General features: G+C 51.7%; 13 protein-coding genes across 13 annotated transcripts; 7 read left to right on the top strand and 6 right to left on the bottom strand.

Annotated features, from left to right (window-relative positions):
• Positions 1-495: 495 nt before the first annotated feature.
• BDV14DRAFT_181285 (uncharacterized protein) lies at positions 496-3,753 on the bottom strand. Its single transcript, XM_073770043.1, has 4 exons — positions 3,562-3,753; positions 2,674-3,490; positions 1,787-2,625; positions 496-1,737 (listed from the first exon to the last, which is right to left on the bottom strand). The coding sequence occupies exons 2-4, from the start codon at positions 3,326-3,328 to the stop codon at positions 688-690; spliced, it is 2,544 nt and encodes an 847-aa protein (XP_073623981.1). The 5' UTR covers positions 3,329-3,490; positions 3,562-3,753; the 3' UTR covers positions 496-687.
• Positions 3,754-4,004: 251 nt separating this feature from the next.
• Positions 4,005-6,157, top strand: trm6 (tRNA 1-methyladenosine methyltransferase subunit GCD10). Its single transcript, XM_073766185.1, has 2 exons — positions 4,005-4,257; positions 4,311-6,157. Exons 1-2 carry the CDS (start codon positions 4,172-4,174, stop codon positions 5,917-5,919), a joined length of 1,695 nt encoding a protein of 564 aa, XP_073623980.1. The 5' UTR covers positions 4,005-4,171; the 3' UTR covers positions 5,920-6,157.
• BDV14DRAFT_192551 (actin-related protein 2/3 complex subunit 3) lies at positions 6,142-7,024 on the bottom strand (the record flags this gene model as incomplete). Its single annotated transcript, XM_073771651.1, has 5 exons — positions 6,142-6,189; positions 6,260-6,338; positions 6,405-6,792; positions 6,895-6,940; positions 7,019-7,024. 5 exons carry the CDS (start codon positions 7,022-7,024, stop codon positions 6,142-6,144), a joined length of 567 nt encoding a protein of 188 aa, XP_073623979.1.
• Positions 7,025-7,225: 201 nt separating this feature from the next.
• Positions 7,226-9,031, top strand: BDV14DRAFT_181282 (replication factor C subunit 3). Its single transcript, XM_073770042.1, has 5 exons — positions 7,226-7,500; positions 7,548-7,635; positions 7,685-7,859; positions 7,914-8,297; positions 8,347-9,031. Exons 1-5 carry the CDS (start codon positions 7,364-7,366, stop codon positions 8,751-8,753), a joined length of 1,191 nt encoding a protein of 396 aa, XP_073623978.1. The 5' UTR covers positions 7,226-7,363; the 3' UTR covers positions 8,754-9,031.
• Positions 9,032-9,444: 413 nt separating this feature from the next.
• On the top strand, positions 9,445-11,123 carry BDV14DRAFT_181281 (histidine phosphatase superfamily). Its single transcript, XM_073770041.1, has one exon. It carries the CDS (start codon positions 9,559-9,561, stop codon positions 11,005-11,007), a length of 1,449 nt encoding a protein of 482 aa, XP_073623977.1. The 5' UTR covers positions 9,445-9,558; the 3' UTR covers positions 11,008-11,123.
• Positions 11,118-12,379, bottom strand: BDV14DRAFT_133523 (putative glutamine-serine-proline rich protein). The gene has a single exon (XM_073766184.1). The coding sequence runs from the start codon at positions 12,262-12,264 to the stop codon at positions 11,245-11,247; it is 1,020 nt and encodes a 339-aa protein (XP_073623976.1). The 5' UTR covers positions 12,265-12,379; the 3' UTR covers positions 11,118-11,244.
• A 690-nt stretch (positions 12,380-13,069) lies between these two features.
• cwc27 (putative peptidyl-prolyl cis-trans isomerase) lies at positions 13,070-15,501 on the top strand. Its single transcript, XM_073770040.1, has one exon. It carries the CDS (start codon positions 13,455-13,457, stop codon positions 15,093-15,095), a length of 1,641 nt encoding a protein of 546 aa, XP_073623975.1. The 5' UTR covers positions 13,070-13,454; the 3' UTR covers positions 15,096-15,501.
• Positions 15,257-15,709, top strand: BDV14DRAFT_133515 (uncharacterized protein). The gene has a single exon (XM_073766183.1). The coding sequence runs from the start codon at positions 15,418-15,420 to the stop codon at positions 15,649-15,651; it is 234 nt and encodes a 77-aa protein (XP_073623974.1). The 5' UTR covers positions 15,257-15,417; the 3' UTR covers positions 15,652-15,709.
• A 534-nt stretch (positions 15,710-16,243) lies between these two features.
• On the top strand, positions 16,244-17,122 carry BDV14DRAFT_133468 (putative BYS1 domain protein). The gene has a single exon (XM_073766182.1). It carries the CDS (start codon positions 16,359-16,361, stop codon positions 16,833-16,835), a length of 477 nt encoding a protein of 158 aa, XP_073623973.1. The 5' UTR covers positions 16,244-16,358; the 3' UTR covers positions 16,836-17,122.
• Positions 17,123-17,410: 288 nt separating this feature from the next.
• Positions 17,411-20,526, bottom strand: hdaA (histone deacetylase hdaA; the record flags this gene model as incomplete). The annotated part of the gene is made up of 14 exons (XM_073774471.1): positions 17,411-17,763; positions 17,847-17,926; positions 17,987-18,072; positions 18,129-18,221; positions 18,291-18,354; positions 18,408-18,455; positions 18,503-18,614; positions 18,663-18,873; positions 18,930-19,057; positions 19,108-19,220; positions 19,274-19,412; positions 19,471-19,484; positions 19,534-19,822; positions 19,875-20,526. The coding sequence occupies 14 exons, from the start codon at positions 20,524-20,526 to the stop codon at positions 17,411-17,413; spliced, it is 2,382 nt and encodes a 793-aa protein (XP_073623972.1).
• A 990-nt stretch (positions 20,527-21,516) lies between these two features.
• gpdA (glyceraldehyde 3-phosphate dehydrogenase GpdA) lies at positions 21,517-22,726 on the bottom strand (the record flags this gene model as incomplete). The annotated part of the gene is made up of 4 exons (XM_073774470.1): positions 21,517-21,545; positions 21,597-22,516; positions 22,608-22,657; positions 22,715-22,726. 4 exons carry the CDS (start codon positions 22,724-22,726, stop codon positions 21,517-21,519), a joined length of 1,011 nt encoding a protein of 336 aa, XP_073623971.1.
• Positions 22,727-24,164: 1,438 nt separating this feature from the next.
• BDV14DRAFT_181256 (PHO88 family protein) lies at positions 24,165-25,328 on the bottom strand. Its single transcript, XM_073770039.1, has 3 exons — positions 25,226-25,328; positions 24,942-25,102; positions 24,165-24,870 (listed from the first exon to the last, which is right to left on the bottom strand). Exons 1-3 carry the CDS (start codon positions 25,240-25,242, stop codon positions 24,485-24,487), a joined length of 564 nt encoding a protein of 187 aa, XP_073623970.1. The 5' UTR covers positions 25,243-25,328; the 3' UTR covers positions 24,165-24,484.
• Positions 25,329-25,995: 667 nt separating this feature from the next.
• On the top strand, positions 25,996-27,374 carry htz1 (histone H2AZ). The gene is made up of 3 exons (XM_073766181.1): positions 25,996-26,200; positions 26,424-26,493; positions 26,550-27,374. Exons 1-3 carry the CDS (start codon positions 26,102-26,104, stop codon positions 26,789-26,791), a joined length of 411 nt encoding a protein of 136 aa, XP_073623969.1. The 5' UTR covers positions 25,996-26,101; the 3' UTR covers positions 26,792-27,374.
• Positions 27,375-27,417: the final 43 nt, after the last annotated feature.

Below are 27,417 nucleotides of genomic sequence, written 5' to 3'. Positions count from 1 at the left end.
GCCATTCTTCGGTCTTCTGAAGCGCGAAAGTGACCAAGAAGCGCCAACAATAACGAGAACTTCCCGGATATGGTACATTCCTCCAATGGCAATTGAAGTGAGAGGATGATGGAGGCCATGTAATCAAATCATGGTGTTCGGACGACAGAATCCGGGGAATCTGCAGCCGGCAGCGGGGATGTGGGTGATCTTGTGCCTGTTCCTGAATGTCAGTCTGTCAGCGAATAGGATGTTTTAGGAGCCGCTGGGGATATACCCAGATTAATTTCTCAGGAACCCCGCATCTGATTCATATACCTTAGTGTCCTGAGGAATTCGTGATCGGAGGTAAGTTGTGGCCAATGCCGGTCTTGGGCCGTGATGTATTAGGAAAAGCGAAGGGTCGCGGAGAGGCGATTCCTCATCACATGCAGATAACGTGATTCGGGCCTGTTCGCCTTATGCTTCGAATGTATACCAAGAAGTAGAGCGATTATGAGTGGAACATGCAGCAATGGAGTAAGTCAGTAATCGGATAAATCATGGGTAGGTAGCTAAGATACATTAGATGCGCCAAACGCTAGGCGACTATATGAGCCGTACATCAATAAAATCATGCATGATCGTTACGTCGTCAAAAAAACCGTAGAGGTGTGCCAATGAGATGAAGTCGTTCAAAAGACCAACATGAGCCACCCAATTATGTGTTTACATGACTATACAGTCCCTGTCCCTTTCCCTGTCCCTATTCCTGTCCCTGCCGCGATCCGGCATTTGATCAAACCTGGTGAACTGATTCCTTTGGTACGGAACTCGCGGGGGCCGGTCCACAAAATTGGGGCTGCGTTCCTCGGGAGTGTATACTGGGCTCTTGGCTGCTTGTTCGTAAGACGGAGGTGGGCCGTCTTCAGGGCCGTCATGCGCCGGGCCACTAGGTCGAAGGTGGGATTGGGAATAGTGACCGTATGACTGACGCTGTGGGCGGTTTGCAGTAGGACTGCTCGTGCTGACACCGAGATTGGCTGCACTTTGCGAGCGGGCGCGGGCGGGCCCAGATCCTGATCCTGATCCGCGCTCGGGTTGTCGTTGCTCTTCCTCTTGGTATTGAAGGGAGAGAGCATATGCATAGTCTGCATCTGCTTGCTCTTGGGCAGAGAGAATAGGTGGCGGCTGCGGGCCGATGTTACTCGATGTTCGTGGCCCTGAGGGGTCGGAAACGGGTTGAGATGCATTGTGGCTGACAAGCCTGAAGTCGCCCGCATAGAAACCAGCATTGGATCCGTTCACGTCGACAAGGCTCTCCCATACAACTTCTGCATGGTTGGAATAACCAGCATCGGTAACGAGCGTGAATAGTTGTTGAAGCTGCGGGTGTTTGTACAGAGTGGAGAAATGATCGTTGCGGAAAAGAATCGAGAAGGTTCCCGGTTGCATGTTTCTAGTCAATCGTTCGAGACCAAATGCGCTAAGCTGTGTCGCATTTTCGACCTCCGTGAAATGCTGGATAGCTTGTATATCAGCCATGACCCTTTCTTCTTCCGTAGTCAGACTTGTGCCCTGGAAAACTTGGTCTTCCAGTTCCTGCTTGCGGAAAGGGAGGAGTTGGATATCTTCATAATGCTGGCCAATACGTTCCAATGCTGCGTTGACATCTGTTGATGGTGCTGCAATCCACCCGTGGACAAGAGGAATTCCAAAGGTGCTGTAAAATTTGATGTCTTCCGCCTGAAGGAATGTGCCGGCTACGTCGTCCGGATCCTGGTCTAGTCAGCGGTAAATCTCTTGAATGAATTACTGTTCAACATACCGAAGTGAGTCGTGGGTTGACATTCATTCCCGTATGCAACATGGTCAAAAACCGACTCAGAGCCTCGATATCCGGAAGCTCATCATCCGGTCCCAGGCGTGTTGTCAGTTCGTCAAACAACGCCTGGATCAAAAGCCCCAATGAAATTTGCTCTCTAGTTCGTAGAGCCCTGACAATGGGGGGCTGAGTGGCAAAGCCTGCGGCGCGTAGGATAAGAGCGTTCACCAGCGCTAGAAGCGGACATGGACCGTTCTTGTTCTGAACCAACATCGGCGACTCGCGTAGTGTTCCTGTGACGTCTTTCCAGTTTATGTGCCGAATCGCGTAAGTCTCCGCACGCTTCTCCTGCTGCTGCGCGGCGTCGTCGGGCGTTGGTGGGACTTGGCGTTGCTGGGAAGGCGCAGCTAACCCAGGAGCCTGACTGGGTCCTTGCGTGGATGTGGTATCTTCTGACACATGTTGAAGCGCAGCCGGGCGACCGAAGCCTTGGATGGTAGTCGCTTCGGTGGTGGGCTCCGCAGCTTGCCTAGATGAGACTTGAGTTGGAGATTCATCAAAGTCGATCAGAACGTGCGACGACCCGGTGGTAGCGGTGGAAAGAGTTCCTGGTGTGCTGATGGCGGGATTTGTTGCTTGTTCAGTTGGACGCTGAGGCAGCGGAGGTTTTGCTTCATCAAAGAAAGTCTGAGCGTCATGGGGTTCGGTGGATGTAACACCTGTTTGTTGGCTGCTCATTCCTACTCCTTGACTTTGGCTGGACTCGTTAGCCCAAGGCGACTCGGATTCTAGTTGTTGATCGAGAAGCGATAATCGAGCGGTCATTGGTATATAGCCCTCATCTGAGCAGATTAGCATGCTAAACCTTAGAATGAATTGGTGAAAATTACCTTGTCCTAATCCGCTGCCTGCTCCGTCCCTGGAGACAGAAGAGGCACGAGAGTTTCTATCTTCCCAAGCATTGCTCTCATGTGACGACGGTCTCAAAAACGGATTGTTTGATTGTAGCTGAACGGGTGAAGGAGCGATATGTTCCCAGTCAGAGGTGTCTGCGGGCCCTTGGGTGGTCGGAGATACATTTGCAGCCATCCTGCGTTGAGTCCCCTCGAGAACGATCGGAGGTACTCGGTCTCCCCTTCTATTATCTGCGGCATCTTCATGTTGAGGATCATCATTTGTGCCCGACTGTGACAGATCATGCCTCGGACTCTGGTTCGGATTCTCCACGAGCTCGTCTGCCCACGGATTCGGGGTGTCGGTGGACGAGGTCCGAATCGGAGACCTCTGCGCCTGCTCCAAGGACATCAAATCGAATGCTGGTGACGTATTCAGGTCGGGAGAGAAGATGGAGTCCTGGGATGGAATGCGGCGAGGATGTGGGGAGCTCTGAGCTCTGCTGGGGCGGGTCAAGCGCTTTGTAGGAGATGGCGAGGAAACGGATGCGGATGTCGGGGATGTTCTCGAGATCTGATGACGAGGTTCGAAGCGGGCATTCCCTTGACTGAGATTGTGAAGGTGCGGAGGAGCTCGTTTGCGCAGGACCATGAAGGCAGATTCAGTAGTCTAGAGAAGAGACGCCCAACGGTTCTCGCGGGCGCGCCGGGCAATGGGAGGATGAAACGCTGGGCACGCTGCACAACCAATAAGACAAATTCAATAGTCGCTGTAATGCGGCTCAGCCAGTGCAACTAATCAAGAGAATTGTCACTAAAACGAAGCGGATAATGAGCTAACTGAAGATGTTCACTTGTTGCGACTGGCGAGAGGCTGGCGCATACGTAACCGGAGGCTTAGAGTGGGAGTAGATTGTAGTCGGCGAGTAAGGCTGAAGTACAGCGGCACTAGAGACAAGTGGTTCTTATATGTGCCATGCCGCTTGCTGCCCCTTGCCGGTCTTGGAGAGGAAAACAGAAGAGCCCGAATATTCAATCAATAGATCCAAGCATATATACGTCAATCCATTAGATCGGTCAGATAGCAGGCACCCAGATTCCAGCAATCGCAAGCTTGCTCCATTGGCTGTGGGTCTCTCTTGTAAGCTGACTCTTGTGGACGTGGCACAATATTCCTCTTACCATCCGTATGGATATCCCCGGGGCAATTTGGCTGCCTGGCTGGCAAATTGGGTATTGTAATCGTACTGTACGGTAAATGTGAGCCACTCTATTAGCCACACTCCCCGCCTGCCTGTGCCACAGCGGATCTAGCATGTGACGGTTCGGACTATCCTATATCCGTGCACTTAGGTAAGCTCTCACTTATCGGAAGCTCTAGTGGTCTGTGCGCTATCGCAAAGAAAAAAGTCAAAGGAAAGGCAGTTGCTCGACGCATGATCTAGAAACCCTTAGGACTCGATTGCGTCTATCTAGGGTTCTAATCGGATTCATCATGTCGACCTCAATTCGCGCAAACCAGTTTATCATCCTCCGACTCCCTTCCGATACGACAAAAATCCAAAAGGTCGTTCCCAACACGTATGTACCCTCGTGCTCTACTTCTCAATGCGATGTATTAATTCTTGGTATAGATTAGTGAACTGCGGCAAGTTCGGCTCCTTTCCAGCAAACCAGATTATCGGTCGTCCGTTCTACTCAACATACGAGATCCTCGAATCCCCAGGCGATACCCGGCTACGCATTGTCCCCGCCGCGGAGATCCACGCCGAGTCATTAATAACCGAAGGCGAGGGTGATGACGACGTCGAAGTAAATGAGGAGGGTCTCCCCGTACGCACGAATCGCGAAACTGTCGACGATGCATCAACGCAGAAGTTAACGCTCGAGGAGATCGAGGCGCTGAAGAAGGAATCGACAGGCGCAGGGAGGGAAATCATTGCGAAGATACTGGAGTCGCATTCTACTATCGACCAAAAGACGGCATTTTCTCTGGCGAAGTACACATTGCGGAAGCAGAAGAAGTATATGAAGCGCTTCACGCCGTTTCCGATGGATGTCAGCAGCCTTACGACCTATATGTTAGAGAACAAGGATAATGCGCAGAAGACGTTCGAGCTGCGTGATGAGCTGATGGGGTTGATCGTTAGTTGGGGGAATGTGCATCATGGCGGCGATGCGTCAGTACAGGCCGCTTTGCCCAAGCCCAACGGTCGGTATCTCGTGGTGGATGAAACAGGTGGACTGGTGGTCGCGGCCATGGCCGAACGAATGGGCATCTTATATCCCTTCGAAGATGACGAACAAGAACTCGAAGCCGACGACAAAGAAACCGGCACATCAAATCAAGACGAACCCCAAACAGAAGAATCCTCACCAAACCCTCTCCATCGCCCCAACCGCCCCGGCCTAATGTCCGCCACCGGAAACACCATCACAGTTCTCCACGCAAACAAACAACCCAACACCTCTCTCCTCAAATACTTCAATTACGACTTCAACGTTCCCGATGAGAACCACTCGCTCTACACAAACCTTAAAGCCGTGTCATGGCTCCAACTCCTCAACCCAAAAGCAGACCCCATCTACGCCGAGGAGCCACCGCTCATCTCTGAGGAAGAGCTCGCAACCATGAAGACAAATAAACGCGGCACATACCACCGCAAGCGCAACAGATGGGCTCGCACGCAAGCAGTCGTCGACGAGGTCCGGGCTGGGGGGTACGATGGTCTCGTCGTTGCAACACTCATGGACCCGGATAGCGTCCTTAAGCACACCGTCCCTCTCCTCCGCGGCTCCGCTTCAGTGGTCGTCTACTCACCAACCATCGAATCGCTGGTAAACCTCTCGGATCTGTACAGCACAGGCCGGAAAACAACATACATCAACAAAAAGCGGGATCTCGATGAAGCGAACGGCCCCGTTTCGAACGGAGGTGAACACCCTGAACTCGCCGCCGAGTTCTCACTCAACCCGACTCTTCTCCTTGCACCTACGCTTGAAACAGTGCGTGTGAGACCCTGGCAGGTCCTCCCTGGCCGTACGCATCCTATGATGTCTGGAAGGGGAGGCGCAGAGGGGTACGTGTTTCATGGGATTAGGGTACTTCCTTCCACTGGGTTCATTCAGGCTGCTGGGAACCCGAGTCGGAAGAAGAGAAAACTTGAGAGTGAGAGGGAGAAGGTGACTGTTATGGCGACGGCGACGCCTGATAGTAGTGGGGATGTCGAGATGAAGACGTGAGCGGTTAGACATATATCAAGAACAAAAGTACTGTACGAGTTCTCTGTTGACTTTGGATAAAGCTGTAGCCTTTACTCAGCGTATCCTGTATTGTTCTATTTGTATAAGAGGTGTGATACTGTCGGTTGAGAAGTTATATACCATTCGAAGGAATCTGAACTAGAGAACAAGCGCAATTCCCCACGCTAGCTGAGGTACGAAACAAAGCCAAGTCTATCCACCCTAGAAGCTCTTGCCCATGAACTTTCTCTTTGTGAAACTCAGCCAGAACTGTCACACCGTTAGCTTTTGCTCTCCTACTTTCCAGAAACAGATGTTAAAGGGAGAGAAGTAAGCCTACCTTCGAAGGACCAACACCACCAGGGTATAACCTCGCAATCAACCGAATCGCAATCTCCTGCCGCACTTGGGAGAGATACCTGCCAGCCAACCTATTAGCACACACTCTCACACCAATGTAGTCTACCTAAGGAGTTCAAACGCACTGTCTCAAAGTCTCAGCATCCTGCCTATCCCTCGGCGGCTCGAAAGCCTGGTTGAGCGGGAACGACGCATCACCAGGGATAGCAAAGCTGTCGAGCGCAACATTGTTCAGCGCCTTCTCCGCCTCCCTCTGGGTCATAGCTGGCTTAACCTTCCCCAGGCACTCCGTGATGAACAGCGTGCCGTAGATGAGCATGCGATCGGCGGGCCCATTGATCTCGAAGTTGCGGAAGAGTACGTTCGCGCGGAAGAGCGAGAGGATCTCGTCTACGCAGTCGTAGGACTCGTTGTCGGGTTGCACGTCTATGCTGTCGGCGCCGGGGGGGAGGATGGGGAGTGTGTATGCGGGGCCGCGGGTGCGGGTGCGGAGGGGGAGGACTGGGAAGTTTCCTGCTCACAGAGACATGGATTAGATTGTTGACAGATTTCTGATTTTTGAGATCGATTTCATTGGGAGTTTGAGAGGTACTGGGAGGGGTTCTGCGCTCGTACCTATTACGGGGACGTCCCGGTCCTCAAGGAAGATGGAGTGGTAGGCCTGGTTGAGGTTAGGAGCTGATGTTGTGGTTGTGGAAGGAGCACTCGAAAAGAACATGCCCATTCGAGAGCAACATACCGGCATATTGAAAGTAAAGTCGAAGCAATTCAATGCCTAGACTTGTACGTATAGAAAGTAGAGAGTGTCGGCGAGTGTTGATGGCGGGCGGAGCTGCTACCTAGCGGGAGGTCGCATGTCATCACCGCCCGAGCAACAGTGGCAGAGCGGGCGGAAGCTGGTGCCTCAGGCTTTAATTGAAATGGGGCTCCGCAGATTTTCCGGTCCCGAACCTCTTTACGCGCTCCTACGGTTTGACGCGTCGAGCTTCAGAGGAGCTGCTGCACCGTGGATTTACGCTCTATATCGGTGAATTGGTGTCATTGTCGTGTGGATATTGATATCAGGCACATCTAAAACAACATCATGTCAGACTACGAGGACAATATGGACGTAGATGCTCCAGCATCCAAGAACGTCCAATTCAGCTCCGATAACACCGGTGGAAAGTACAAGAGAGCTGCAGCGGATTTACCAGTTGAGGCTCAAGATAACTTGCCTTGGTAAAAGACATTTGACTTTGATTCCGAATGTGGCTAACAGAAACTAGGGTGGAGAAATACCGACCAAATTCGCTTGATGATGTCTCCGGCCACAAAGATATCCTAGCTACGATCAACCGATTCGTTGAAGCAAATGTATGCGACTCGCCATGCTGCTCGAAGACCAAGCGCTAACTACTCTCAGCAATTGCCACATCTCCTCCTCTACGGCCCGCCCGGTACGGGTAAAACATCCACAATTCTTGCACTGGCTCGACGGATATACGGCGAGAAGAACATGCGCCAGATGGTGCTCGAACTCAATGCTAGTGACGACAGAGGTATCGAAGTTGTTCGAGAACAAATCAAGACGTTTGCAAGTGAGTAGTCCTGCGCTTATGCATTGCAAGGAGACTGACCCGATGCTTCTCCAGGCACAAAACAGATCTTCTCAATGGCACCGTCCGCCACCGGCAAGTCGTCGCTCGCTTCTTTCAAACTGATCATCCTTGACGAGGCCGACGCCATGACAGCCACCGCGCAGATGGCTCTCCGACGAATTATGGAAAAGTATACCGCCAACACGCGGTTTTGTATCATTGCCAACTATACACACAAGCTCTCGCCTGCCCTGCTCTCGCGATGTACTCGGTTCCGCTTTAGCCCGCTAAAGGAGCAAGATATCAGGGTTTTGGTTGATCAGGTAGTTGAGAAGGAAGATGTGCGCATCCAGTTGGATGCTATCGATAGCTTGGTCACTTTGAGCCGCGGTGACATGCGTCGTGCCTTGAACGTTCTGCAGGCCTGCCATGCAAGCAGTAAGTACTTCCTGGCTTTTTCTCTGAGCTTGTTTACCAACGTTTCCAGGCAAACCACTTCCTATAAAGAATGCGCCCAAAGACCATCCCGCTCCCGAGCCCGAAACCATCACGAACGAGACGATTTACGACTGCATTGCCGCACCTCACCCAGCGGATATCCAGCAGATAATGACCACACTTCTTGCCACCAGCGATGTCACATCATGCCTTAACACGCTGAACACGCTAAAGATGAATAAAGGCATCGCTTTAGCGGATATTCTTGCCGCACTGGGAGAACAGCTGCAGCGGCTCGAAGTGCCGGCACAGACTAGGATTACTTGGCTTGAAGGGCTTGCCGAGATCGAATGGCGTCTATCCGCTGGCGGATCAGAGACCGTTCAGACTGGTGGGTTAGTAGGAGTTGTTCGAAATGGGTGTGAATTAATGGGAGATAAAGGTGTAGCGGTATAGCTACTCGGCCATTAATGAATAATTCGATGTCCACCAATCCTTCTTTTTTCTACAATGCAACAAGAATAACTGTCTATTGTCGAGAGTGGGAGGCCGAAGTTCGGCAGCATTAAGCAGATAAGAGTGGGGTTGGCAATGCTCTCTCTGGCCGGAGATTATCAGATTGGTCTTGGCTGCATCCATGCCAAGACGATAGGCGTGTCAAGCAACCGACAAGCAAACTGATACTCAAGTAACAACCTCTTTTTGCGCCTCTCACGGGAGTCTCTTAGTTCACCTGACACGGCGCCGGGCGATGGTGCCGTTTCCGGACGGACTTGCCCGATGACTGAAGGAAGACCAGCAAGAGACTGCAGAATCAGGGCCTAGCTTCCTCCAGACCTGCGTCCCCATCGGAATTCAGATCCACGGTCCAATGGCGGTCTTTATCTGTATCTCCAATGCAACTCATTAGCTAACTCTTTTCTCCAATTCCTTCCTGCAGCCCCCGCACCATTGCATGCAGTCCCCCGTGTGGTATACTAGCACCCGTCAGTCCCTTGGGCCTCCGCGGACACTGCATGAAGAAGGGCGTGCAATTGTACCCGAGGAGAAAGTCGGAATTCCAGTCCAAGGAAATATTGGCTAACCCCACCTCATGCCCTTCTAAGCCAAAGCCAGATTGAGTTCAGTCATTCAAGCCATGGATGTAATTGACCATGACAGCGGGAGGGCATCCCGCAAGCATTTAAAGGCTGTCCTCCCACCCTCTCTTCCAGACTGACTTGCTCATTTTGGCTCAATCCCCCCCCCCCCAATTGTCATTATGCGTTCTTCCCTACAGCTTCTGGCCCTCTCGGCCACTGTTGCTCAGGTCTCCGCCGAGAAGGTCATTGGCGCCTATATCTTCGCGCGCCATGGTGACCGCACAGCCAAGATCCTCAAGAACACCCAACTCACTGACTTAGGCTACAGCCAGGTCTACCTGACCGGGTCTGCCTACCACGACCGCTACATCAACTCTTCCTCCTCGCAGTATATTGACGGCATCAGCTCGGATGTCGTTGACCTCGACCAGATTACTGCGTCAGCGCCAGCCGACGCTGTCCTTCAGAACTCTGCCACTGGTTTCCTCCAGGGTGTTTACCCTCCAGTAGGCACATTGGCCAGCCAGGACCTAGCCAACGGCTCAACAGTCGAGTCGCCATTGAATGGCTATCAACTCATCCCTCTGTCACTGATCGACTCCGGCGCAAGCAGCGAAGACAGCACCTGGCTGCAAGGGACAACAGACTGCGACAACGCCCTCGTCTCCAGCGACAGCTACTACAGCTCCGACTTATACAACTCTCTCCTCGAATCAACCCGGGACTTCTACACCTCTCTAGCCCCCCTCATCAACACCTCTTTCTCTGCTGAAGAAATGAGCTTTAAAAATGCCTACGCTATCTACGACTACCTCAACGTCGGCTACATCCACAACACCACCAAAACCCCCACAGACTCTCAACTCAAGCAAGCCTTCCTCCTCGCCAACATCGAGCAGTACAACCTCGCCTACAACAACACCGACACCATCCGCGCCGTCGCAGGCCAAACCCTCGCAGCTGAAATGCTCATGGGTCTCAACGAAACCATCTCATCCGGCGGCGACGTAAAGCTGCACATTGAATTTGGCTCCTACGGTACATTCTTGTCGTACTTCGGTCTCGCGCAACTTCCCTCTGCAAACCCCGACTTCGAGGGTATCCCCGACTACGCATCCTCCATGGTCTGGGAACTTGTCACGAACTCAACAAGTGAATCTTTCCCCTCTACCGATGAGATCAGTGTGCGCTTTGCCTTCCACAACGGTACATTGTCTGGCTCCGATAGCACGCCAGTCCCGTACGCGCTCTACGGACAAGAAAGCGCCTCTATCCCCTGGGATACCTTCGTCGAACAAACGAAGAAAATCGCAATCGTGGACACACAGCAATGGTGCGACGTCTGCGGAAACACAGATGGGCAGTGCGCTTCTTCTTCATCTAACGGCGGCTCGGATACCGATGCCAACTCTGCGTCGACTGACTCAACGTCTGGTAACGATGGTGGTATCTCCAAGGCTGTGGCTGGTGTTATTGGTGCTATGGTTACGCTGGCTGCTATTCTGGGTCTTGAGGCTCTGTTCCTCTTGCTTGGACCTTTCCGCCTCTCGAAGAAGGGGGCTGGTGCGGCTGGTGCTGCTGCGGCGGCGGAGACTGCTGAGAATAAGGCTACTGAGCCGGTTGTTTAGATGAACCTTTGTGTGGTAGGGGTTTGGGATGGATGTAATGGGTATGGCAACTATGATTCGATATCATGATGATAGGTTACAAATGATAAAAAGAATGAATTATGACAAGCAAGTATTCCGTGTTCCATTTTAAATAGCAAATGACTGAGTAGCAAGTAAACAGCCTCCAGTGAATTCCTTACAACCATACTCATCATTCATCAGATTCCAAGTGGGATCTTAATCCAGACCCTAGTCCTAATCCAAAAACACCAACTCTCCATCTCGATTACTAAACCTCTCATCCAACGTAATCCAATCTCTACGCCAACCACCCTTTCCATCCGCAAGTTCCGCCTCAAGGACCTTTCCACCCTCCAGCAAGCGGACATTCCTCGCCGAGGCCCCGAAGTTGCCGTTCCGGCGCCACTTGAAGTGGCCCCATTCGTTTGTGAGGGCACTGCTCAGCGGGATCCGGGACTCATTCTTGTGTCCGGAGATCGTGACGCAGATAGCTACAAGCTCGTTGTTGGCGTGGAGGGAGATATTGTGAGATGAGTGCGAGAAGTTGCCTCTGTGTTTTTTGGGAGCGGGAGCCCGAGCCGGAGCTGGAGCCGGAGCTGGAACTGGTTTGGGTTTATGCTTGTGCTCTTCCTTCTCGGAATCTGAGTCCGATGAAGAAGATGAAGATGAAGAAGAGGATGAGTCGCGACGATGGAAGCCCCATTTTGACTTCTTCTCTTTCTTTTCCTTCTTTTCTTTCTTCTCGGGCTTGTTGTGGGCCTTCAGCGCGTCTTCTGCAAGGGATCCTGCGATAGCTCCACCGATTGTACCGAGTACACCGTGGTGGACTTGGTGTCCGGCGTAGGCACCTGCTGCACCGCCAGCTAGGGCTCCGAGGGCGCCACGCTCGTTGGGGTCTTGTGTCTCGGACTCGGCTCCAGCTTGAGAGGCTGCAGAGTAAGTGCCCTCTGTGGGATACTGATATCCCTGCTGAGGCGGGTAACCATAGTTGTACTGGTATGGGGGCTGTCCTGGTGGTGGCGAGACAGGGTGCTGGTAGTATGGCGGGGGAGGCTGTTGCTGGTATGCTTGGTATCCGCCGTAGTAGCTCTCAGGAGGGTTCTGGTAGCCGCCTGGACCTGGAACTGAATACAGTGATGTATGTCCAACATGCGGTACTTGCTCTGGGTGGTAGGCAGCGTATGGCGCTGGGCTCTGGCTGTGGCTGCCATCGCCGGGATACTTGGGGTCGTTGTAGTATTCCTCTGAAGACATGGTGACTGTGTCTGTGAATGGCGAAGTTTGAGAAAGAGAAGCTTCTGACCCTGTCCAAGAGAAGTAGAGGAGACTTGGGTCTACAAACCGGCCAAGAAGTGCGGCTGAGCTGTGGATTTTGTACCCGGGGGACTGAAAAGCTTAGTCTCAAAGAGGAAGGTGGCCCTGATTCTCGGCCCCAGTCCATCGTGGCTGTGCGGTATTGCTCCCCTCCTTAGGGCTGACTGCACCGCCACGATATGCGATAGCTTGTTGACTCCTGGCCGTTCGTTCGCTGGGGGTTGGAAGTTGTGGAGGAGCTGGGGCTGGCGAATTCTTGCTTGAGTGTGGGCAGATCGATTGAGCTCGGATCCCTGGTTTGAAGTTTCACCAATAGATCTGGGATTTCGCTAATCTGAACCAGGCTCCAATATTTTCAAGTCTCTGTATGAATAAGGTGGTGTCATAATATGCGCACGGTGCATCCTCTCGTTGTGGCTTACTCGGCCGCTGGTCAATTCAGAAAGATCAGTCGAAGTTTATTGTAAAAATCCAGAACTGCATCAGCCACACCATCATACAGAGAGTGCGTCCAGCCAGTGGTTCAAGCAACTGGAAAATCCCGAGGTGCACCTTCCTCCTTAATAGCGTTAAACAATTCTGGAAGGAATGGCCCTGCTTTCATAGACTAGGAAGGGGCGACTTCCATAGCGCCTTCCTTTAGAGCCCTCTCTTCAAGAACGGAAGGAATGACCTTACGCCTTGCGGTTCAGAAATATGAAGGTACGCTCATTTGCGGCAGCTTTGGACGCTTGCCCACTGTAGACTTGTATGTAATATCTTCTTGCTCTACGGGGGCTGTTTTATACATTTGATCTGGATCTGCAGCGGCGCAGGCGATCTATAAAATGCTTGGCCTCGGCTCGTGACGTGCCCGACGCGGCGAACAATTCTTCCCCGAACAGCTTCACCACTTCAACCTTTCGCCCTCTCACCACTCCCCTCATCCCGCAGGTCCACTGTCTAAACGGACTCTGCACCTTGCCATCTATTCTCCATTCAATACATTGGGCGTGAAATTTGCGTCGCGGACCTCGTTAATAGGCCTCGCTGAGAGCTCGTTCGCGCTCCAAGCTCGAGTTTACTTTCTCAAGCGTCCTTCCTACTTCGCAGTCGCTTCCATCGCCTCATAACTCCTCAATCTTCGCAGAATGTCCGCCCATTATGCCACCGAGCCAGCGCCCACTGCGTCCGCAACGCTAAACACAACATTCGGTCCGCTGCACATTGCTCTCTTCGCGAAGCAAACGCCGCTAACATGTCGCAACTTCCTTCAACACTGCATGGACAACTACTACGCCGGTACGATATTCCACCGTATTGTCCCCGAATTCATCATCCAAGGCGGTGATCCAACGGGCACCGGCTCTGGCGGAACCTCCATCTACGAATACCCGGAGTTTGAGTACGATCCCGACGCGCGCGATCCGAATGAAAAGGTTGTTTTGCGAGATGAGCTGCATAGCCGACTGCGGTATAACCGGCGGGGATTGGTTGGTATGGCGAAGAGTGAGGATGGCACGTACGGAAGTCAGTTCTTCATTACGCTAGCCAATACAGAGCGCGAATTGAACGGGCAGTGTACGCTTTTTGGACGAATTGAAGGAGACTCGCTGTATAATATGTTGAAGATTGCGGATGCAGAGAGGGTGGAGGGAACGGAGAGACCGGTATACCCCGTTAAGATCACATCTTGTGAAGTGGGTGACCTGGGACCGTTCGTTGATAAGGTCAAGAAACGGCAGATTGTTGCTACGGGGCCCAAGACTGAGGAGAAACCGGCAGCTAAGAAGAAAAAGAAGGGCAAGCCTGGGAAAGCTCTGTTGAGCTTTGGAGGAGACGATGAGGAGGGCGAAGAGGACATGCCCATTCGCCCTGCGAAGCCGAAGTTCAATCCCACACTGGTCACCGATGCAGGACTTTCGGAGAAGGAGCCATCTACAAAGTCGTCGCAGCCGCGCAAACGCCCGCGATCTCCATCACCCAAACCGCAACGCCAACCATCTCCTTCATTAAAGGACCGTCCGAAGTCTCCAGACCACGCGAACCAGCTCCCATTGCCAGACCCCGAATCTCCTGCTCGCTCTCCTTCACCACCTCGCCAGTCATTCCTGTCACGAACCAACGCCGAAATAGAGAACCTCAAAGCGTCTATGCGCCGTACCAACGCCCCAGCTGCAGATTCGAAACCCAAATCCGCGCTTGAAGCAATGATCCCCGAGACGGCCATCCGCGGGCGCAGACGGCCACCGCCTGGAACTGCAGCCGCCGCAAGCTCTACGGCAACCGGCATAACGGGTTTTAGTAGCACAAACAGTGCAGAAGCCGATGCTCTAAAAATGTTTAACGCATTTAAGGCTCAGCTCGAGGGCTCCGACTCTCTTCCCACCACAACAGCTAAATCATCATCCAAATCCAACAACGCCAAACAGAACTTGACGGCAAAGGACGACGAAGACGAAGAGTCCCAGCTCTGCGATCTACATTTTATCGCGAACTGCCAGTCGTGCAAATCATGGGATAACGACGAAACCGCTAATGCCGCTGTAGACGATGATAACGACCCCAGCTGGATGTCGCATCAGCTTCAGTTCGGCAAGGACATGCTCGGCAAGGATCTCAATTGGAAGCGCGAGCATCAGGATGCCGACTCCCTTATGGTCATTGACCCGCGTGAGAAAGAAAAGGAGATCACTGGAACGAAACGGGGAAAGGGCCGCGCCATGGAAAGGGATCGCGAACGGGAGAGGAAGAGGGGACGGGTTGGAGATTTGGAGTGGTCGAAACGGTGATTCTAAAGTACACATCTTCAACTATGATTTTTCATATAGCTTTGCATAGACAACAAATCCGTTCAGACTTATGAGTCGGCCGATGGACCCTGATTCAAGAATAGCAGCTTATGCATGGTAATGCACGCTGCCGGGGTGCACCTTCATCCTACAAGTGGCTGCACCAACTAACTACCTTTGGGCTTTTGATCAAGATTCTTCTCTTCCAGTATTCCACCACAGACTACAAACCGCCGTCGATCATCGTTCGTCTCTCTTATTCAAGAAATCGATTGATTGATTCGGTAGTATAATCCGCATACTCGCTGTTGTCTTACGTGGAATGCGGGGATGGCGTTCCCCCGCGTGGTCTGACCTCATGCTTGCCTTCTTTAAACCTATTCTGGAAGCCTCATCCATCTCCGATATATCTCAAAGTCAGATGATGGTTGCGGTGGCTAAGACACCCAAGAACAAGGCGAGCCATCCTCAAGCCACCGAGTCCATCAAATACGAACCCTCCTCTCATTCCACGGTCCCCGCGCAGCCTAAGGTTGCCACTAATGCACTATCCTGAGACATATTCAGCGCTAACCTGTTTACCCATTCGTCGACAAAGAAATGCAATATCATTGGTTTTCTTGGACAAATAAGGTCTTGGGCGGGGAGCCTCGGAATTGGGCAGCCTCCGTGCCTTGAACTTTGTTTTGTGATTTGTCTCTGGTCTCTGAACCCGATCTGACCATGGTTCTAATGGATCTATTTTGGATTCCTGTCGACCAGCCCATAGTCACGATGTAACTGTCTCACCCGGACCTACGGCATGACTGGTTCCTGCTCGTATAGTTCGGGACATGGCCAATGGACTTTTCTTCGCTTGCTGCTAGGATGCCCTTGTCGACGTCAGAGGGCATCGTTATGGGTCAAGTCTGCAGACTGGGACACGGTCCGAGTGGTGTGCCGTATGGATGCATGCGATGTGATGGGCTGCGGAATGCGGTGCGATGCACGCATGGGTATCCTGCAACTCACAAACTGCAGCGTATCCCAGTAAAGTCATGAGATGGTTCCCGAGTACCAGTCTGAGACACAACGACTCACGGTGTACGGAAGGGGAATCAAGCTGCGCTGCGAAAGGTATATAAGACCAGCTTGTTTTCTGAAAACAGAGTATACAAGAGCCATCAAAACCGTCCAGTGTCGAAAGAACAAGCCAAGGCACGACCTCACTTCTTCTTGAATTTGAAGCAATACTCCCATTCAACTCAATCAACAACCACGACCATGTCCCTCAAACCCCTCGCCCTCCTCACCCTCTCAGCTCTATCCAGCACTGTTGCCGCAGTTGGCTCCGCAAAAGTCCACAACGCCTGCGACAGCTCCATCTTCCTCTGGTCCGTCGGCTCCTCCGTAAGCGGCGTGCACGAGATCGCCCCCGGCGAAACCTTCAGCGAGCAATACTACCGGGACCCTCAAACCGGCGGTATCGCACTCAAGATCACGACCACGGCCGGCGGGCTGTATGACGGTTCTCCGCAGCTCACCTTCGCGTACACGCTTGACCCAAGCCAGCTCTGGTATGACCTGAGCACGATCTTCGGCGAGGGATTCGCGGGCGAGATTCTTAGTGTTGAGTCTGGTGGTGAATGTCCCGGGATCTGCTGGCCTGATGGGACGCAGCCTGCTGGGAGCCAGGTCAAGACTTGTTCGACGGACGTTGATCAGACTTTGACTGTTTGTGCGGATTCTTGTCCCGCGTAGATTGTGTTTGGGAGTGGGTGATGACGGGGCAAATCCTGGGATTGGATAATGCACCTTGTGAGTTGTCTATGTAGTGTTGGGTTTGACGTGGACTACTTGTTGTTATGCCTTTACCTTTCGTCGTCGCCTTTGTGGGGTCGAATGTGATATGCAGATAATTCAAATCATCTCATTGCCCCTACTAGTCACACCCAGCTAGCTACAGACTCTGGCCTGCATGTTGAGGAATTTCCACCTTGCCGAGGATAAATAACAGTATCCTAGTTACCATTTCTTGTGGCTTGCGTGTAGGTGTTTCATCATCATCGGTCCATGGTCAGGTGTTTACATATCAGAAAATAACTTATACAGTATTCTATTCTGGTGGGTTTGTGGCGTTCCTCAACATGCAGATCAGAGTCTGTAGCTGCAAATGAAATCAAAAGATAGATACAAAACTTCCAAATAAATTCACCCCGAGTCTTCATAAACGCAATATCAAATCAAAGTAAACACCTAAACTAAGCTATCTGTATGAAGACCGAAGAAGACCTCTTATTCTACTAAGTGATCAAATCAACCCAACCCAGCCCAAATCACGCCCTCGCCCCCTTAGCAGGCGACCTCTTCCCCTTCCCCCTCTCCATCTCGGGCTCATCCTCACTACTCTCCAAAACCTCACACCGCTCCTCAATCCACGCACACACCTCACTCTTATGATGCATCAACATCTCACTAAGCCCCCCCTTCGGAGACTCAAGCAGATTCCCATACCGCTTCGACGGCTTCTTGCCTGCGTTCTTCCACAGGCCGTGTGCGTGCGAGACGTACACGAGCGAGTTATCTTTGTACCACCGGCTAAGCCAGACTTGTGTGTGGGAGGCGACGGCGCGGACGGGGTCTTTGGCTACGAAGGAGATTACGCCGTTTATGCGTGTGTAGAGGGTGTCTATACCATAAAGTGTCAACTTTTTTGTTTTTATTTTGGGGAAGGGGGCTTGGGTTGGGCTAGGCTGGTGCTTGCTTGCTTACCTCTGTTGATGAGGAGGTTTGCGACGCCGTAGAAGGCGTTGCCGATGCCGATTAGGAAGATTTCTGTTGAGTCGTTGGGTCTGTATCACCTTTTTAGCTTACGCAGCCTGGCTGGGTTGGGGATTGGGTGGATGCCGTACTCGATATAGTTATCCCACAGATACCCGGCTAATTCCTCCGTCGCCGTTGGTCTATCCGGGTCTTCGTCTTCAAAGCGGTTGGGGTTCTGCATCTCTGTCAAATCAAGCGTCTCACAATAAAAACCTTGGTTTTTGTACTTACCGGCTCCGTTGTGACATGCTTTGGGATATTCACGTCGATAACGGCGTACCCCTTGCCGACGGCCCATTCAACATAATCCTTCATGACATCAGCCTTGGTCTAGTCAGCGAGGTCATCGCAGGATAGTGGAAGGGTGAGCGGGAAGATAAAGTTTGCGCTTACAAGCCAGCAGTTGTGTGCCTCGAGTTTGTTTGTGACGGGGTGGGCTAGGCCCATTATTTCGGGCCTGTGAAGGGTTAAATTGATGGTTTGTGGTGTGGGCTGCGGTATGGTACTCACGGGTCGTGGAATATGACTAGGAGGGGGGTTGCTTGGTTGTAGTTTGGACTGCGAAGAGTTAGATTGCATATTATGGGTAGATTATATGGACTTACGTTGCTAGAACTTGGTTCTCGAATGATTTGGAGATGGCGGTGCGGTAGATGTAGAGGGAGGTGAGTTTGTAGTTGTCGTAGAGTTGCTTTGCTTGATAGGCGCGGATGACATCTGCGATTTGTGAGTTCCAATACATAAGAACGGATCAGTAGTGCTTACCATGAAGCCTGTCTGTCCAGAGTCCTTCGCCTGTAGGCCCCTTCGGATACATGCATTGCCAATAGCTAGACTGAATCATGATCACTCGTCGTACAGTCGAAATGGCCATTTCCGAAGGTGAGGTGGAGTGTAAGCGATCAGGCGGGTCTCCCATGAGCGTTTTGGTGACAGCAAGCGCGGATTTTGAGATCGATCTGAAGTTGTAACCACCCTGCATTATTTGATCAGCGCGCTCGAAGGAAACATTAAGGATGCAGCTAGCCGAACCTCCAAACAAACAGCGACCTTTCCGTGCGCAAGTGTCATGAGCATATGCGTCATGTGAGCGTAGCAAGCTGGGGTGACAAAGCATCCGCCAAGCTCATCGCCTACGGCAGCATCGAAACCAGAGGCGACTTTCCAAGTTAGCAATAGTTTCCCGGCTGTAGAGAGGTGGGATCCGTACTAATCACCAGATCTGGGTCGAATTCCTGCGCAATCGGCATGACGACTTGCTGGAAAGCGTACATGTAGTCACCATCGCCCATGCCTTGACTGGGCCAAGGGATATTGACGTTCCTATTATATCAGCATACAAATTTCGCAAGAGCTGGAAGAGATTGTTCACTTACTTTCCTACACCTGCCCCCTTACCACAATAATCCCAATCACCTTCTTTCTCACCAGGATAGAACTTGCCATCTTGATATACGTGTATTGAGATGTAGAGTACGTTGGGATCATCGTAGAAAGCCTTCTGGATACCATTTCCTGTTAAAAGTAAGTAACGCTGCTTTCAGCTCCGCAAGAGCTAGGTATCATTTATTACCATGATGGACATCCCTGGAAAAGTCAGAACTGCCAAATGCTTATCTCCAGGGCAAAAACATACCAATCAAGAATAAGAATCTTTCTACAACTATCCCCAAGCTGCTTCTGACAGACGCGTGCTGCAACGGAGACATTGTTGAACAAACAGAAACCCATCGTCTTGTCGTGCTCAGCGTGGTGCCCTGGGGGCCGAATAACAGCGATCGCATTCTTAACCTTACGCTGGGCGACAGCCAGACAGGTCTCAATTGCGCCTCCAACTGATAATAATGAAGCTGCAAATGTGAGTTTGTTGAAATAGATGGAATCCCGTGTGTGCTCGAGCGCGATCAACTCCTCATCAGACATATCTGGAACATTAGCAAATTGCGCGAATTTCGGCATCAGTAAATCAAACAGTACCTTTTGTACTTTCTACAAAAGCGTAGTGCGCTGATGTGTGAACCGAGACAATTTCTTCCTCTGTAGCATTGCGAGCGTTGATGCGCTTCAAAGGCCGTGCGACAAGAGGTCTCGTTGACTCTACATCGTCGACAAGTCCTGCTCTGCAGAGTTCTTTGTAGATGTAGTAGATTCTTCGCGGATCTTCAGGATGAACCTCTGAAGTCGGCCGAACTTCACAGTGGTATCGCATCTGAACATCATAGCAGAGGCCTGACGGCAGCGAAGCAAGCGGGAGACCAGGGCGCGCAACTGATTCATCCTCAGCCCAGTCGGAATCTTCTTCCACGAGGCTATCATCGTCCTTCACAAGATCGCCATCTGCGGAAGCTGAAGGACTGTCCTGTTCCAAAGGCCTCTTCAGCGATGAAGGTCCCGGCATGTCGGTTGCGACAGTCGTTTCCAGGGTCTGCGAGTTGACAGATTGACCTTGAAGCACGGGCATCTGCATCGGCTGGCTCAGGAGTGATGGTGCCAGGTACGGATCAGATGTTCCGTTCAAAGGACTCTCCCTATGCTCGCTGGGATTGCTGGTTGCCGAATAATTTGGAGCGTCAGGGTTGGTAGCATGAAAGCCGGCCTCCCCCATGACGGTGTCCTCGTCCCCCGCCATTCTTTATTAGGGGAGCTGACAGTACCTTCTTGGTCTCCCTAGCGCGGTACAAGAAGCGTTCTGCTAGCGCCTCATGACCAGCTAGATAGTGGTTATGGTGACTGGGATGCTGGTAACAAGGACAAACTGGAAAGCACCAGATGGTCTTTGAAAGTACAAAGAGAAAACTAAAAAGCAACGGAGAAACACAGCGAAGAAATAATAGAAAGGGCCAGGTGAGATAGACTAGTATATTGGGGGAAGTGGAACAATGGGGAGGTAGGAAGTAATCAAGTAGTCCTGGGTGTGCAACTCAATTGTCCGCAAATGAGAGATGGGAATGACCACGAATAAAACAAGCAACACGGGCCAGGAAAAAAAGCTGAATAGGCCAGTATCATTCACACTGGAGTAGAATAGCTCCCAAAAAGAAGAATGGGACCCAACAGGCCACAGGGCGTGCACTGGGGGAGGGTGGACTGGGGCAGGAGTTTGGTTGATGGAGCTCTACGACGGAGTTTAGCTCGGGAACTGCCAGATGCAAGCCTCACGTGACTCCTATTGCCCCCAGTGAATCTGTATTCAGCCAGAGATGCTGCAGATGGCGATCTGGAGATCATGGTCTAGACTGCTATCTTTCACTATCTGATAACATTCGAATGGTCATAGCGGTACACTGTAGTTGCGTCGTGACCTCATTGTCCCAATACCCGATTCAGAACAGCAAGTACAGGGACATCAGTAAGACTGGTAAAACAGGAAGACAGAGTTTTGAATATAATTACGGGTTTGCAGTTTGAAAACTCGACTTCAAGATGATCATGTATTTGTCATTAAATAGTACGTTATCATGTGGTTTTATGCCGATATCCTTCATGCTCCTTATATGCCGCTCTACAGTCTCAGAACGTTGGACACGGACATAGCGCCAATCCTACCGGAAAGGGAGACTTTATGGACCAAAAGCCTCCTTTAAAGATGGCTTCTCGCCTCTGGCTTCCGACCTGTTTCCTATTGGCCGTCGACCTTGGAGATGTAGGCTGATACACAGTTAGCAGTGCGCAAATAAGCAAATTCTGGCGGGGACTTACAGATGAGGTCAACAACACGGCGGGAGTAACCCCACTCGTTGTCGTACCAGGAGACGAGCTTGATGAAGTTGGAGTTGAGGGCAATACCGGCCTTGGCATCGAAGATGGAAGAGCGGGTGTCACCGTTCAGGTCAGTGGAGACAATGTCGTCCTCAGTGTAGCCAAGGATGCCCTTGAGCTCGTTCTCAGAGGACTTCTTGACGGCCTCCTTGATCTGGTCGTAGCTGACAGCCTTCTCGGTGCGGACAGTAAGGTCGACAACGGAGACGTTGGAGGTAGGGACACGCATGGCCATACCGGTGAGCTTGCCGTTGAGGGCAGGGATGACCTTGCCGACGGCCTTGGCGGCACCAGTGCTGCTGGGAATGATGTTGGTAGCAGCAGTACGGCCACCACGCCAGTCCTTAGCGGAGGGGCCGTCAACGACCTTCTGGGTAGCGGTGTAAGAGTGGACAGTGGTCATCAGACCCTCAATGATACCGAAGTTGTCGTTGATGACCTTGGCGAGAGGGGCAAGGCAGTTGGTGGTGCAAGAGGCGTTGGAGAGGACCTGGATGTCCTTCTTGTACGTCTCGTTGTTGACACCCATGACGAACATGGGGGCATCAGCGGAGGGAGCAGAGATGATGACCTTCTTGGCACCACCCTTCAAGTGAAGACCGGCCTTGTCCTGGGTGGTGAAGACACCAGTGGACTCGACGATGTAGTCGGCACCGGCCTCACCCCAGGGGATGCTGGCGGGGTCACGCTCGGTGTAGAAGCGGATCTTCTTGCCGTTGACGACGAGACCCTGGTCGTAGGTCTCGATGGTACCCTTGAACTGACCGTGCTGCGAGTCATACTTGAGCATGTAGGCAGCGTAGTGGGTCTCAATGAAGGGGTCGTTGACGGCGACGACCTCGACGGAGTCGGCCTCGATGCTGGATGATTGTTAGTCGTGTGTTCTCGAGTCCATTGGGCAGGCTCTGGCGATGCCAAACCCAATTTTTGAGCTAGACAAGAGTCACTCACGCGTTACGGAAGACAATACGTCCAATACGACCGAAGCCGTTGATACCAACCTGGAAGCAACAAGTTCAGTACGAATTGAGATTATTCCACCTGTTCGTAGACCGTACCTTGGGAGCCATTGTTGATGTCTGTAGAGCGGGGTAGCTGTTAGCTAAAGTACCAGTGAAGGGAAGCTCAGGATGAAGCTGGGATGAGGTGTAGGATGAAGTAAACAATGGACAACTTACTTATGGAGATGCGAGAGAGACGTAGATGAGAGAAAGATGGATGGAGATGGGAAGAAAGAAAGGAAGAGAGAGGAGAGAAAAGAAGAGGCAGTGGTGGGGGAGTCGAGGAGAAAAATATGGAAACAGCTCAGTTGGACTGACGCAACGACCAGATCACCTCCGCCTCACAGAGTCAGACACACCGGGCGGACAGACGGGGCAAAGCCACCAGGGACTCTCAGCAAATGCCATGATGGGTCGATTGTCAGCGGCTGTGTACCGCTGTACCCGGTCTACGCCGCTGGCCAGCTCTCCTCGCAGCCTTTCCGGTTTCATACACCGGGCAAAGCAGGAGAACCACGATATTCGGCCACTGGACGGGCCAATGATCTTGCTACGAATCCGGCTACGCTCTGATTCTCGTGAATCTTTTGCCAGGGGGTCGGAAGTAGTTGAGCTGTTTACCTAGGCTATTGCGATGGCACGGCTTTGTACGGAGTACATCTTCGTTTCACAGTCTCTCCTCTCACTTGATGCCGGTGAAGCTCCAGATGCTCCATCCTGCGATGATGCAATGGAGTCGCCCTGCAACGAGGGGCACACCAGCCTTTCCGCTTTGGGGCGAGGGGGAGTCCCGGCTGTGGAAGAACAATCTTCCACTGCCCCTCCGTCTAAGCCGCCCAGCAACGCTACTTAGTAACGCCTCCTATATGCGTCCTTCCGTCTCTCCGCGCGCCAGAAACAGTCACCGGTCACCGTCTCTAGCTCACGAGCTCAGTCACATTTTTACCATGGTGGAGAGATGGCATTTTAGACTCGGTCTTTGAGTCCTTGGGAGGCTCCAGATTTCACTGGGTCAACGAATGGGGATGATTTCTACAGGGGAGATCCAGGCACGGTCAACGGATCTAGGCATGACTTGCAAATGCGACCTTCGGTAAGAGCTCCCCACCATAGCATAGTTAGTTTTGATCTATACAAATACAAATAATGCATATCGACCAAATGCCAAGCTTATACGGAGTTTGCTATAATCCCGCCACCTTGCCACAATTCTCGGTGTACTCGTGCTCTTTAGCCGATAGATGAATGGCTGTATACTTCGGGGATGGGCCCCTTGCTTGGAAATCAGATACACTACATTAATAAGACCTGGAAATAATATGACTCAAGTCTTACCATCCCAGATACTCCATTCCAGATATGCTTGCTTGCATTGAGGTGACCTGATTTGGGAATCGTACCACGTCTAGATAGAGTGCGATAGGAACAATACTCGTTGATCATACAACTGCCAGAACATCTGGCATGCGTTGTGCAACCACCCCTGCAGGAACCTCAGATGACCGATGCCTTAAGATCCTTGTTCTAGACCTACTCGAGCTGTTGCCACAAAGTGGCTTTGACTCTAGACTGGAATGTCATACGAAAAAAGTCAAAACAGTGTTCGCTCATTTCGATACCATTGAATGTATTTCACGGGTAAATGTCTCAAACTGATATATTTGCAAACATCATAAAGCTATACGGCCGTCTATCCCTCCAAATCAGCATCGCAGCGGGGAAGTAAGTCCACCGCGGAGCTACCTCCACCCTCCCATCAGATCTAATGTACAGCGGGGTAAATATACTCTTAGTATCACCGCACCGACTCCGTCATCTTTGAGGAGCTTACTCCTCCTTGACACCGCCCCTCCAGTTCTTCTCGGCGTTCTCGAGAGAAGCCTTGTCGGTCTTGGGCTGGCCCTGGCTGAGGAAGCTGTTGCCGGCCTTGAAGGGACGCTGGAGGTCACCGGTGGCGGGCTTTCCAAAGACGTGGATCTTAACGAGGTTGGACTCGAAAGCACCCTTGAGAGGGATGATCGACTGGATCAAAAGAGGGTTGGTGTACTTGAAGTACAGGTGCATGACACCCATCATACCAACTCCCATGAACTGGCTCTTGATGAGCTGGCGAAACTGGCCCTTGTCGTACTCCATGTTGGTTGTTGTAACGGGACGGGGCTCCTCGCCGCTACCAAGAGCAGCAGGCTCGACGTACTTCAAAGTCGTGTGATCTATTAACATTACAGGTTAGGACCCCTTCCGCGTTATTGAAGCGACAATGAAAGGTAAAATAGAAACGCACCATTCTTCTTGTTGATTTGAACTTGCGTGTAGAGATACAAGCTCAGGATGATCACGTTGGACAAAATATAGAGGCCACGGACGAGGAGTAGGGTGTCAGGGTCGTCGAAGGGAACCTTCTTGGACACCTGCATCATCACGACGATGATCGCAAGGTTGGTACTGTAGAGCCATGATCAGTCAGTTGAGGCTCACAAATCGATGTGGATCTGAAAGTATGGCTTGAAACGTGCTATCAGGCCGGCCGATATAGTCCACAGAACGAGAGCGCGCAGAATGGCTTACACTTGAGGAGACACCATTTTGACGGTGATAATCAATGACAACCAGATTGAAGAAATGGGTTGTCGGCGTGCGATGAACTGGGGAGGGAGTTGAGTTGGAGTACACACGAGCAGAAACTTCCCCAAGCTGTCGCCATCGCACGGAAGCCAACTGTCCTAACGCTCAGATCACGTGCTCGACCTTTCCAGAAGATGCGGAGATAAGGCGATAAGATTGTTGTAGCCTGAGGCGGCAAACAGTCATCTGCCTGCTTATGTAACCCGCCTAGCACACTTGTCGACTCACTTTGGCTCCTACAACTTCTGTGCTGCGATCATAAGCTCTACAGAAGCGTCCACTTTGCAGTGATCATGTTGGAAGACACCTGATCAGAGAGCCTTGAACAGCATGCAACTCATATTGAAAGCATAAACATGTTTTTCAATATGACATGCTTGGAAATGCTGTCGATATCAACCGACTACTTGCCTAGAGGCGGGCGCTGAAAGCCAGCGTCAACTCATGAGCTTCCCAGCTCTAGGACGTCATTGGAGGCAAGCTCTCTTGGTACTATCTACTCTCTCGAAAGGTGAGTTTCTTCTGCATCCCCCTCATTCATTGTCCTGGGCTCTGGCGCTCGAGTATCGAGTCATCCCCACGGCTGGACTTTGGGAGCTGAGATAGGTTCCTAATCGGGACTAGTGGCTTCCGAGGCTCGATGCCGTCTTTAGCGACCAGGATGGCTCTGACATTTCTGACTCCTTCATCCATCAACAACGCGCGTGCCTCCCGTGTTTCGAATCCCCTCAACGTCCACCATCACCCTCCATCGACTCGAAATCTTGATCAACGCGAAATTTCATCGTCTGCGACTGCGAATCTCGACGCTTTTTCAAAATGCCTGGCGGAAAGGGAAAGTCTATCGGTGGAAAGGGAGGTTCCAAGGACTCTGCGGGGAAGGCTCAAAAGTCCCACAGCGCGAAGGCTGGTCTGCAGGTCAGTATTAGACGTCTCAATTCTCCTATGGCTGCTTTATCCGACCGCGATTTCCGCAACGTGCGACAAACCGGAGCTCCCAAACATGCGCCTTTGTTCGCCCCCTCGTTCGCCTTTTGAGGGGTCCGGCTGCAGGACTCGGTACCTTTGGGCAAACGCTCGCTATTGTTACGGATTGGCCGTGTATGTCGCGTTTTTGAATCATGTTCCTGACTTTTTGCAGTTCCCCTGTGGTCGTGTTAAGCGTTTCCTCAAGAACAACACGCAAAACAAGATGCGTGTCGGCGCCAAGGGTAAGAGCTTTTCTGCCCAGTCCTTGTCGGAAAATTGCTAACATGCATACGTTTAGCTGCTGTCTATGTCACTGCCGTCCTTGAGTACTTGACCGCTGAAGTCCTGGAATTGGCTGGAAACGCTGCCAAGGATCTCAAGGTCAAGCGTATCACGCCCCGCCACCTTCAGCTTGCCATCCGTGGAGACGAGGAGCTCGACACGTTGATTCGCGCCACCATCGCCTTCGGTGGTGTTCTTCCACGCATCAACCGCGCCCTGCTGCTCAAGGTGGAACAGAAGAAGAAGAAGTCTGAATAAAATCCGCGGATACCCAACAAATACGGCGTTTAATGATGATTGAATGGAAACAACCCTCGTACCGTGATCATGACGACTGAATCCGAGCCCCGCAGACCCGGGAGTATATCTGCTCCCGCGCGCGCACTTTTCTTCTCCTTACCGCTGCAGCTCGAATCTGCTGCCCTATCTTTGCTCGAATTGGCCTCGCTCTTGTTATCTACGCTTGTTTCATCTCCCTATTGTGCGCTGCTCCGTTCATCGTTTATCTCGAGTTACCAAGGGCGCTGTACTGGGAAAAGGGGTATTCTCGGTGATGGGAACTGTTTGTCAAATTTCTTAGGTTACTTTTTATCTGTCCTGTTTTAATCTCTTTTTTGTATTCCTACGGTGTTGTGTTGTGTTGAGTCTGTTTTTCCAACTATTTCTGGAAAGAAAGAAAAGAGAAAAGAGAAAAGAAGACCTTCGACGGTTCAGGTTCACCTCCAAGCGAGATTTGACCTAGTATAGTATAGTATTATAGTATATCACCCACGGACTAAGTACAAGTGGAAATCAGCGAGGATTCCTCATCCCTTCCGGAAATTTATTTTGATTCCGCCCGCCACGTCTTACATTGCAGTTCCACAGGACATGGTCGATCACAA

This window comes from Aspergillus stella-maris (genome assembly GCF_047715825.1).
Source record: "Aspergillus stella-maris strain CBS 113639 unplaced genomic scaffold BDV14scaffold_70, whole genome shotgun sequence".
Classification (NCBI taxonomy): Eukaryota; Fungi; Ascomycota; class Eurotiomycetes; order Eurotiales; family Aspergillaceae; genus Aspergillus; species Aspergillus stella-maris.
This window is presented reverse-complemented; position numbering and strand designations above follow the sequence as displayed.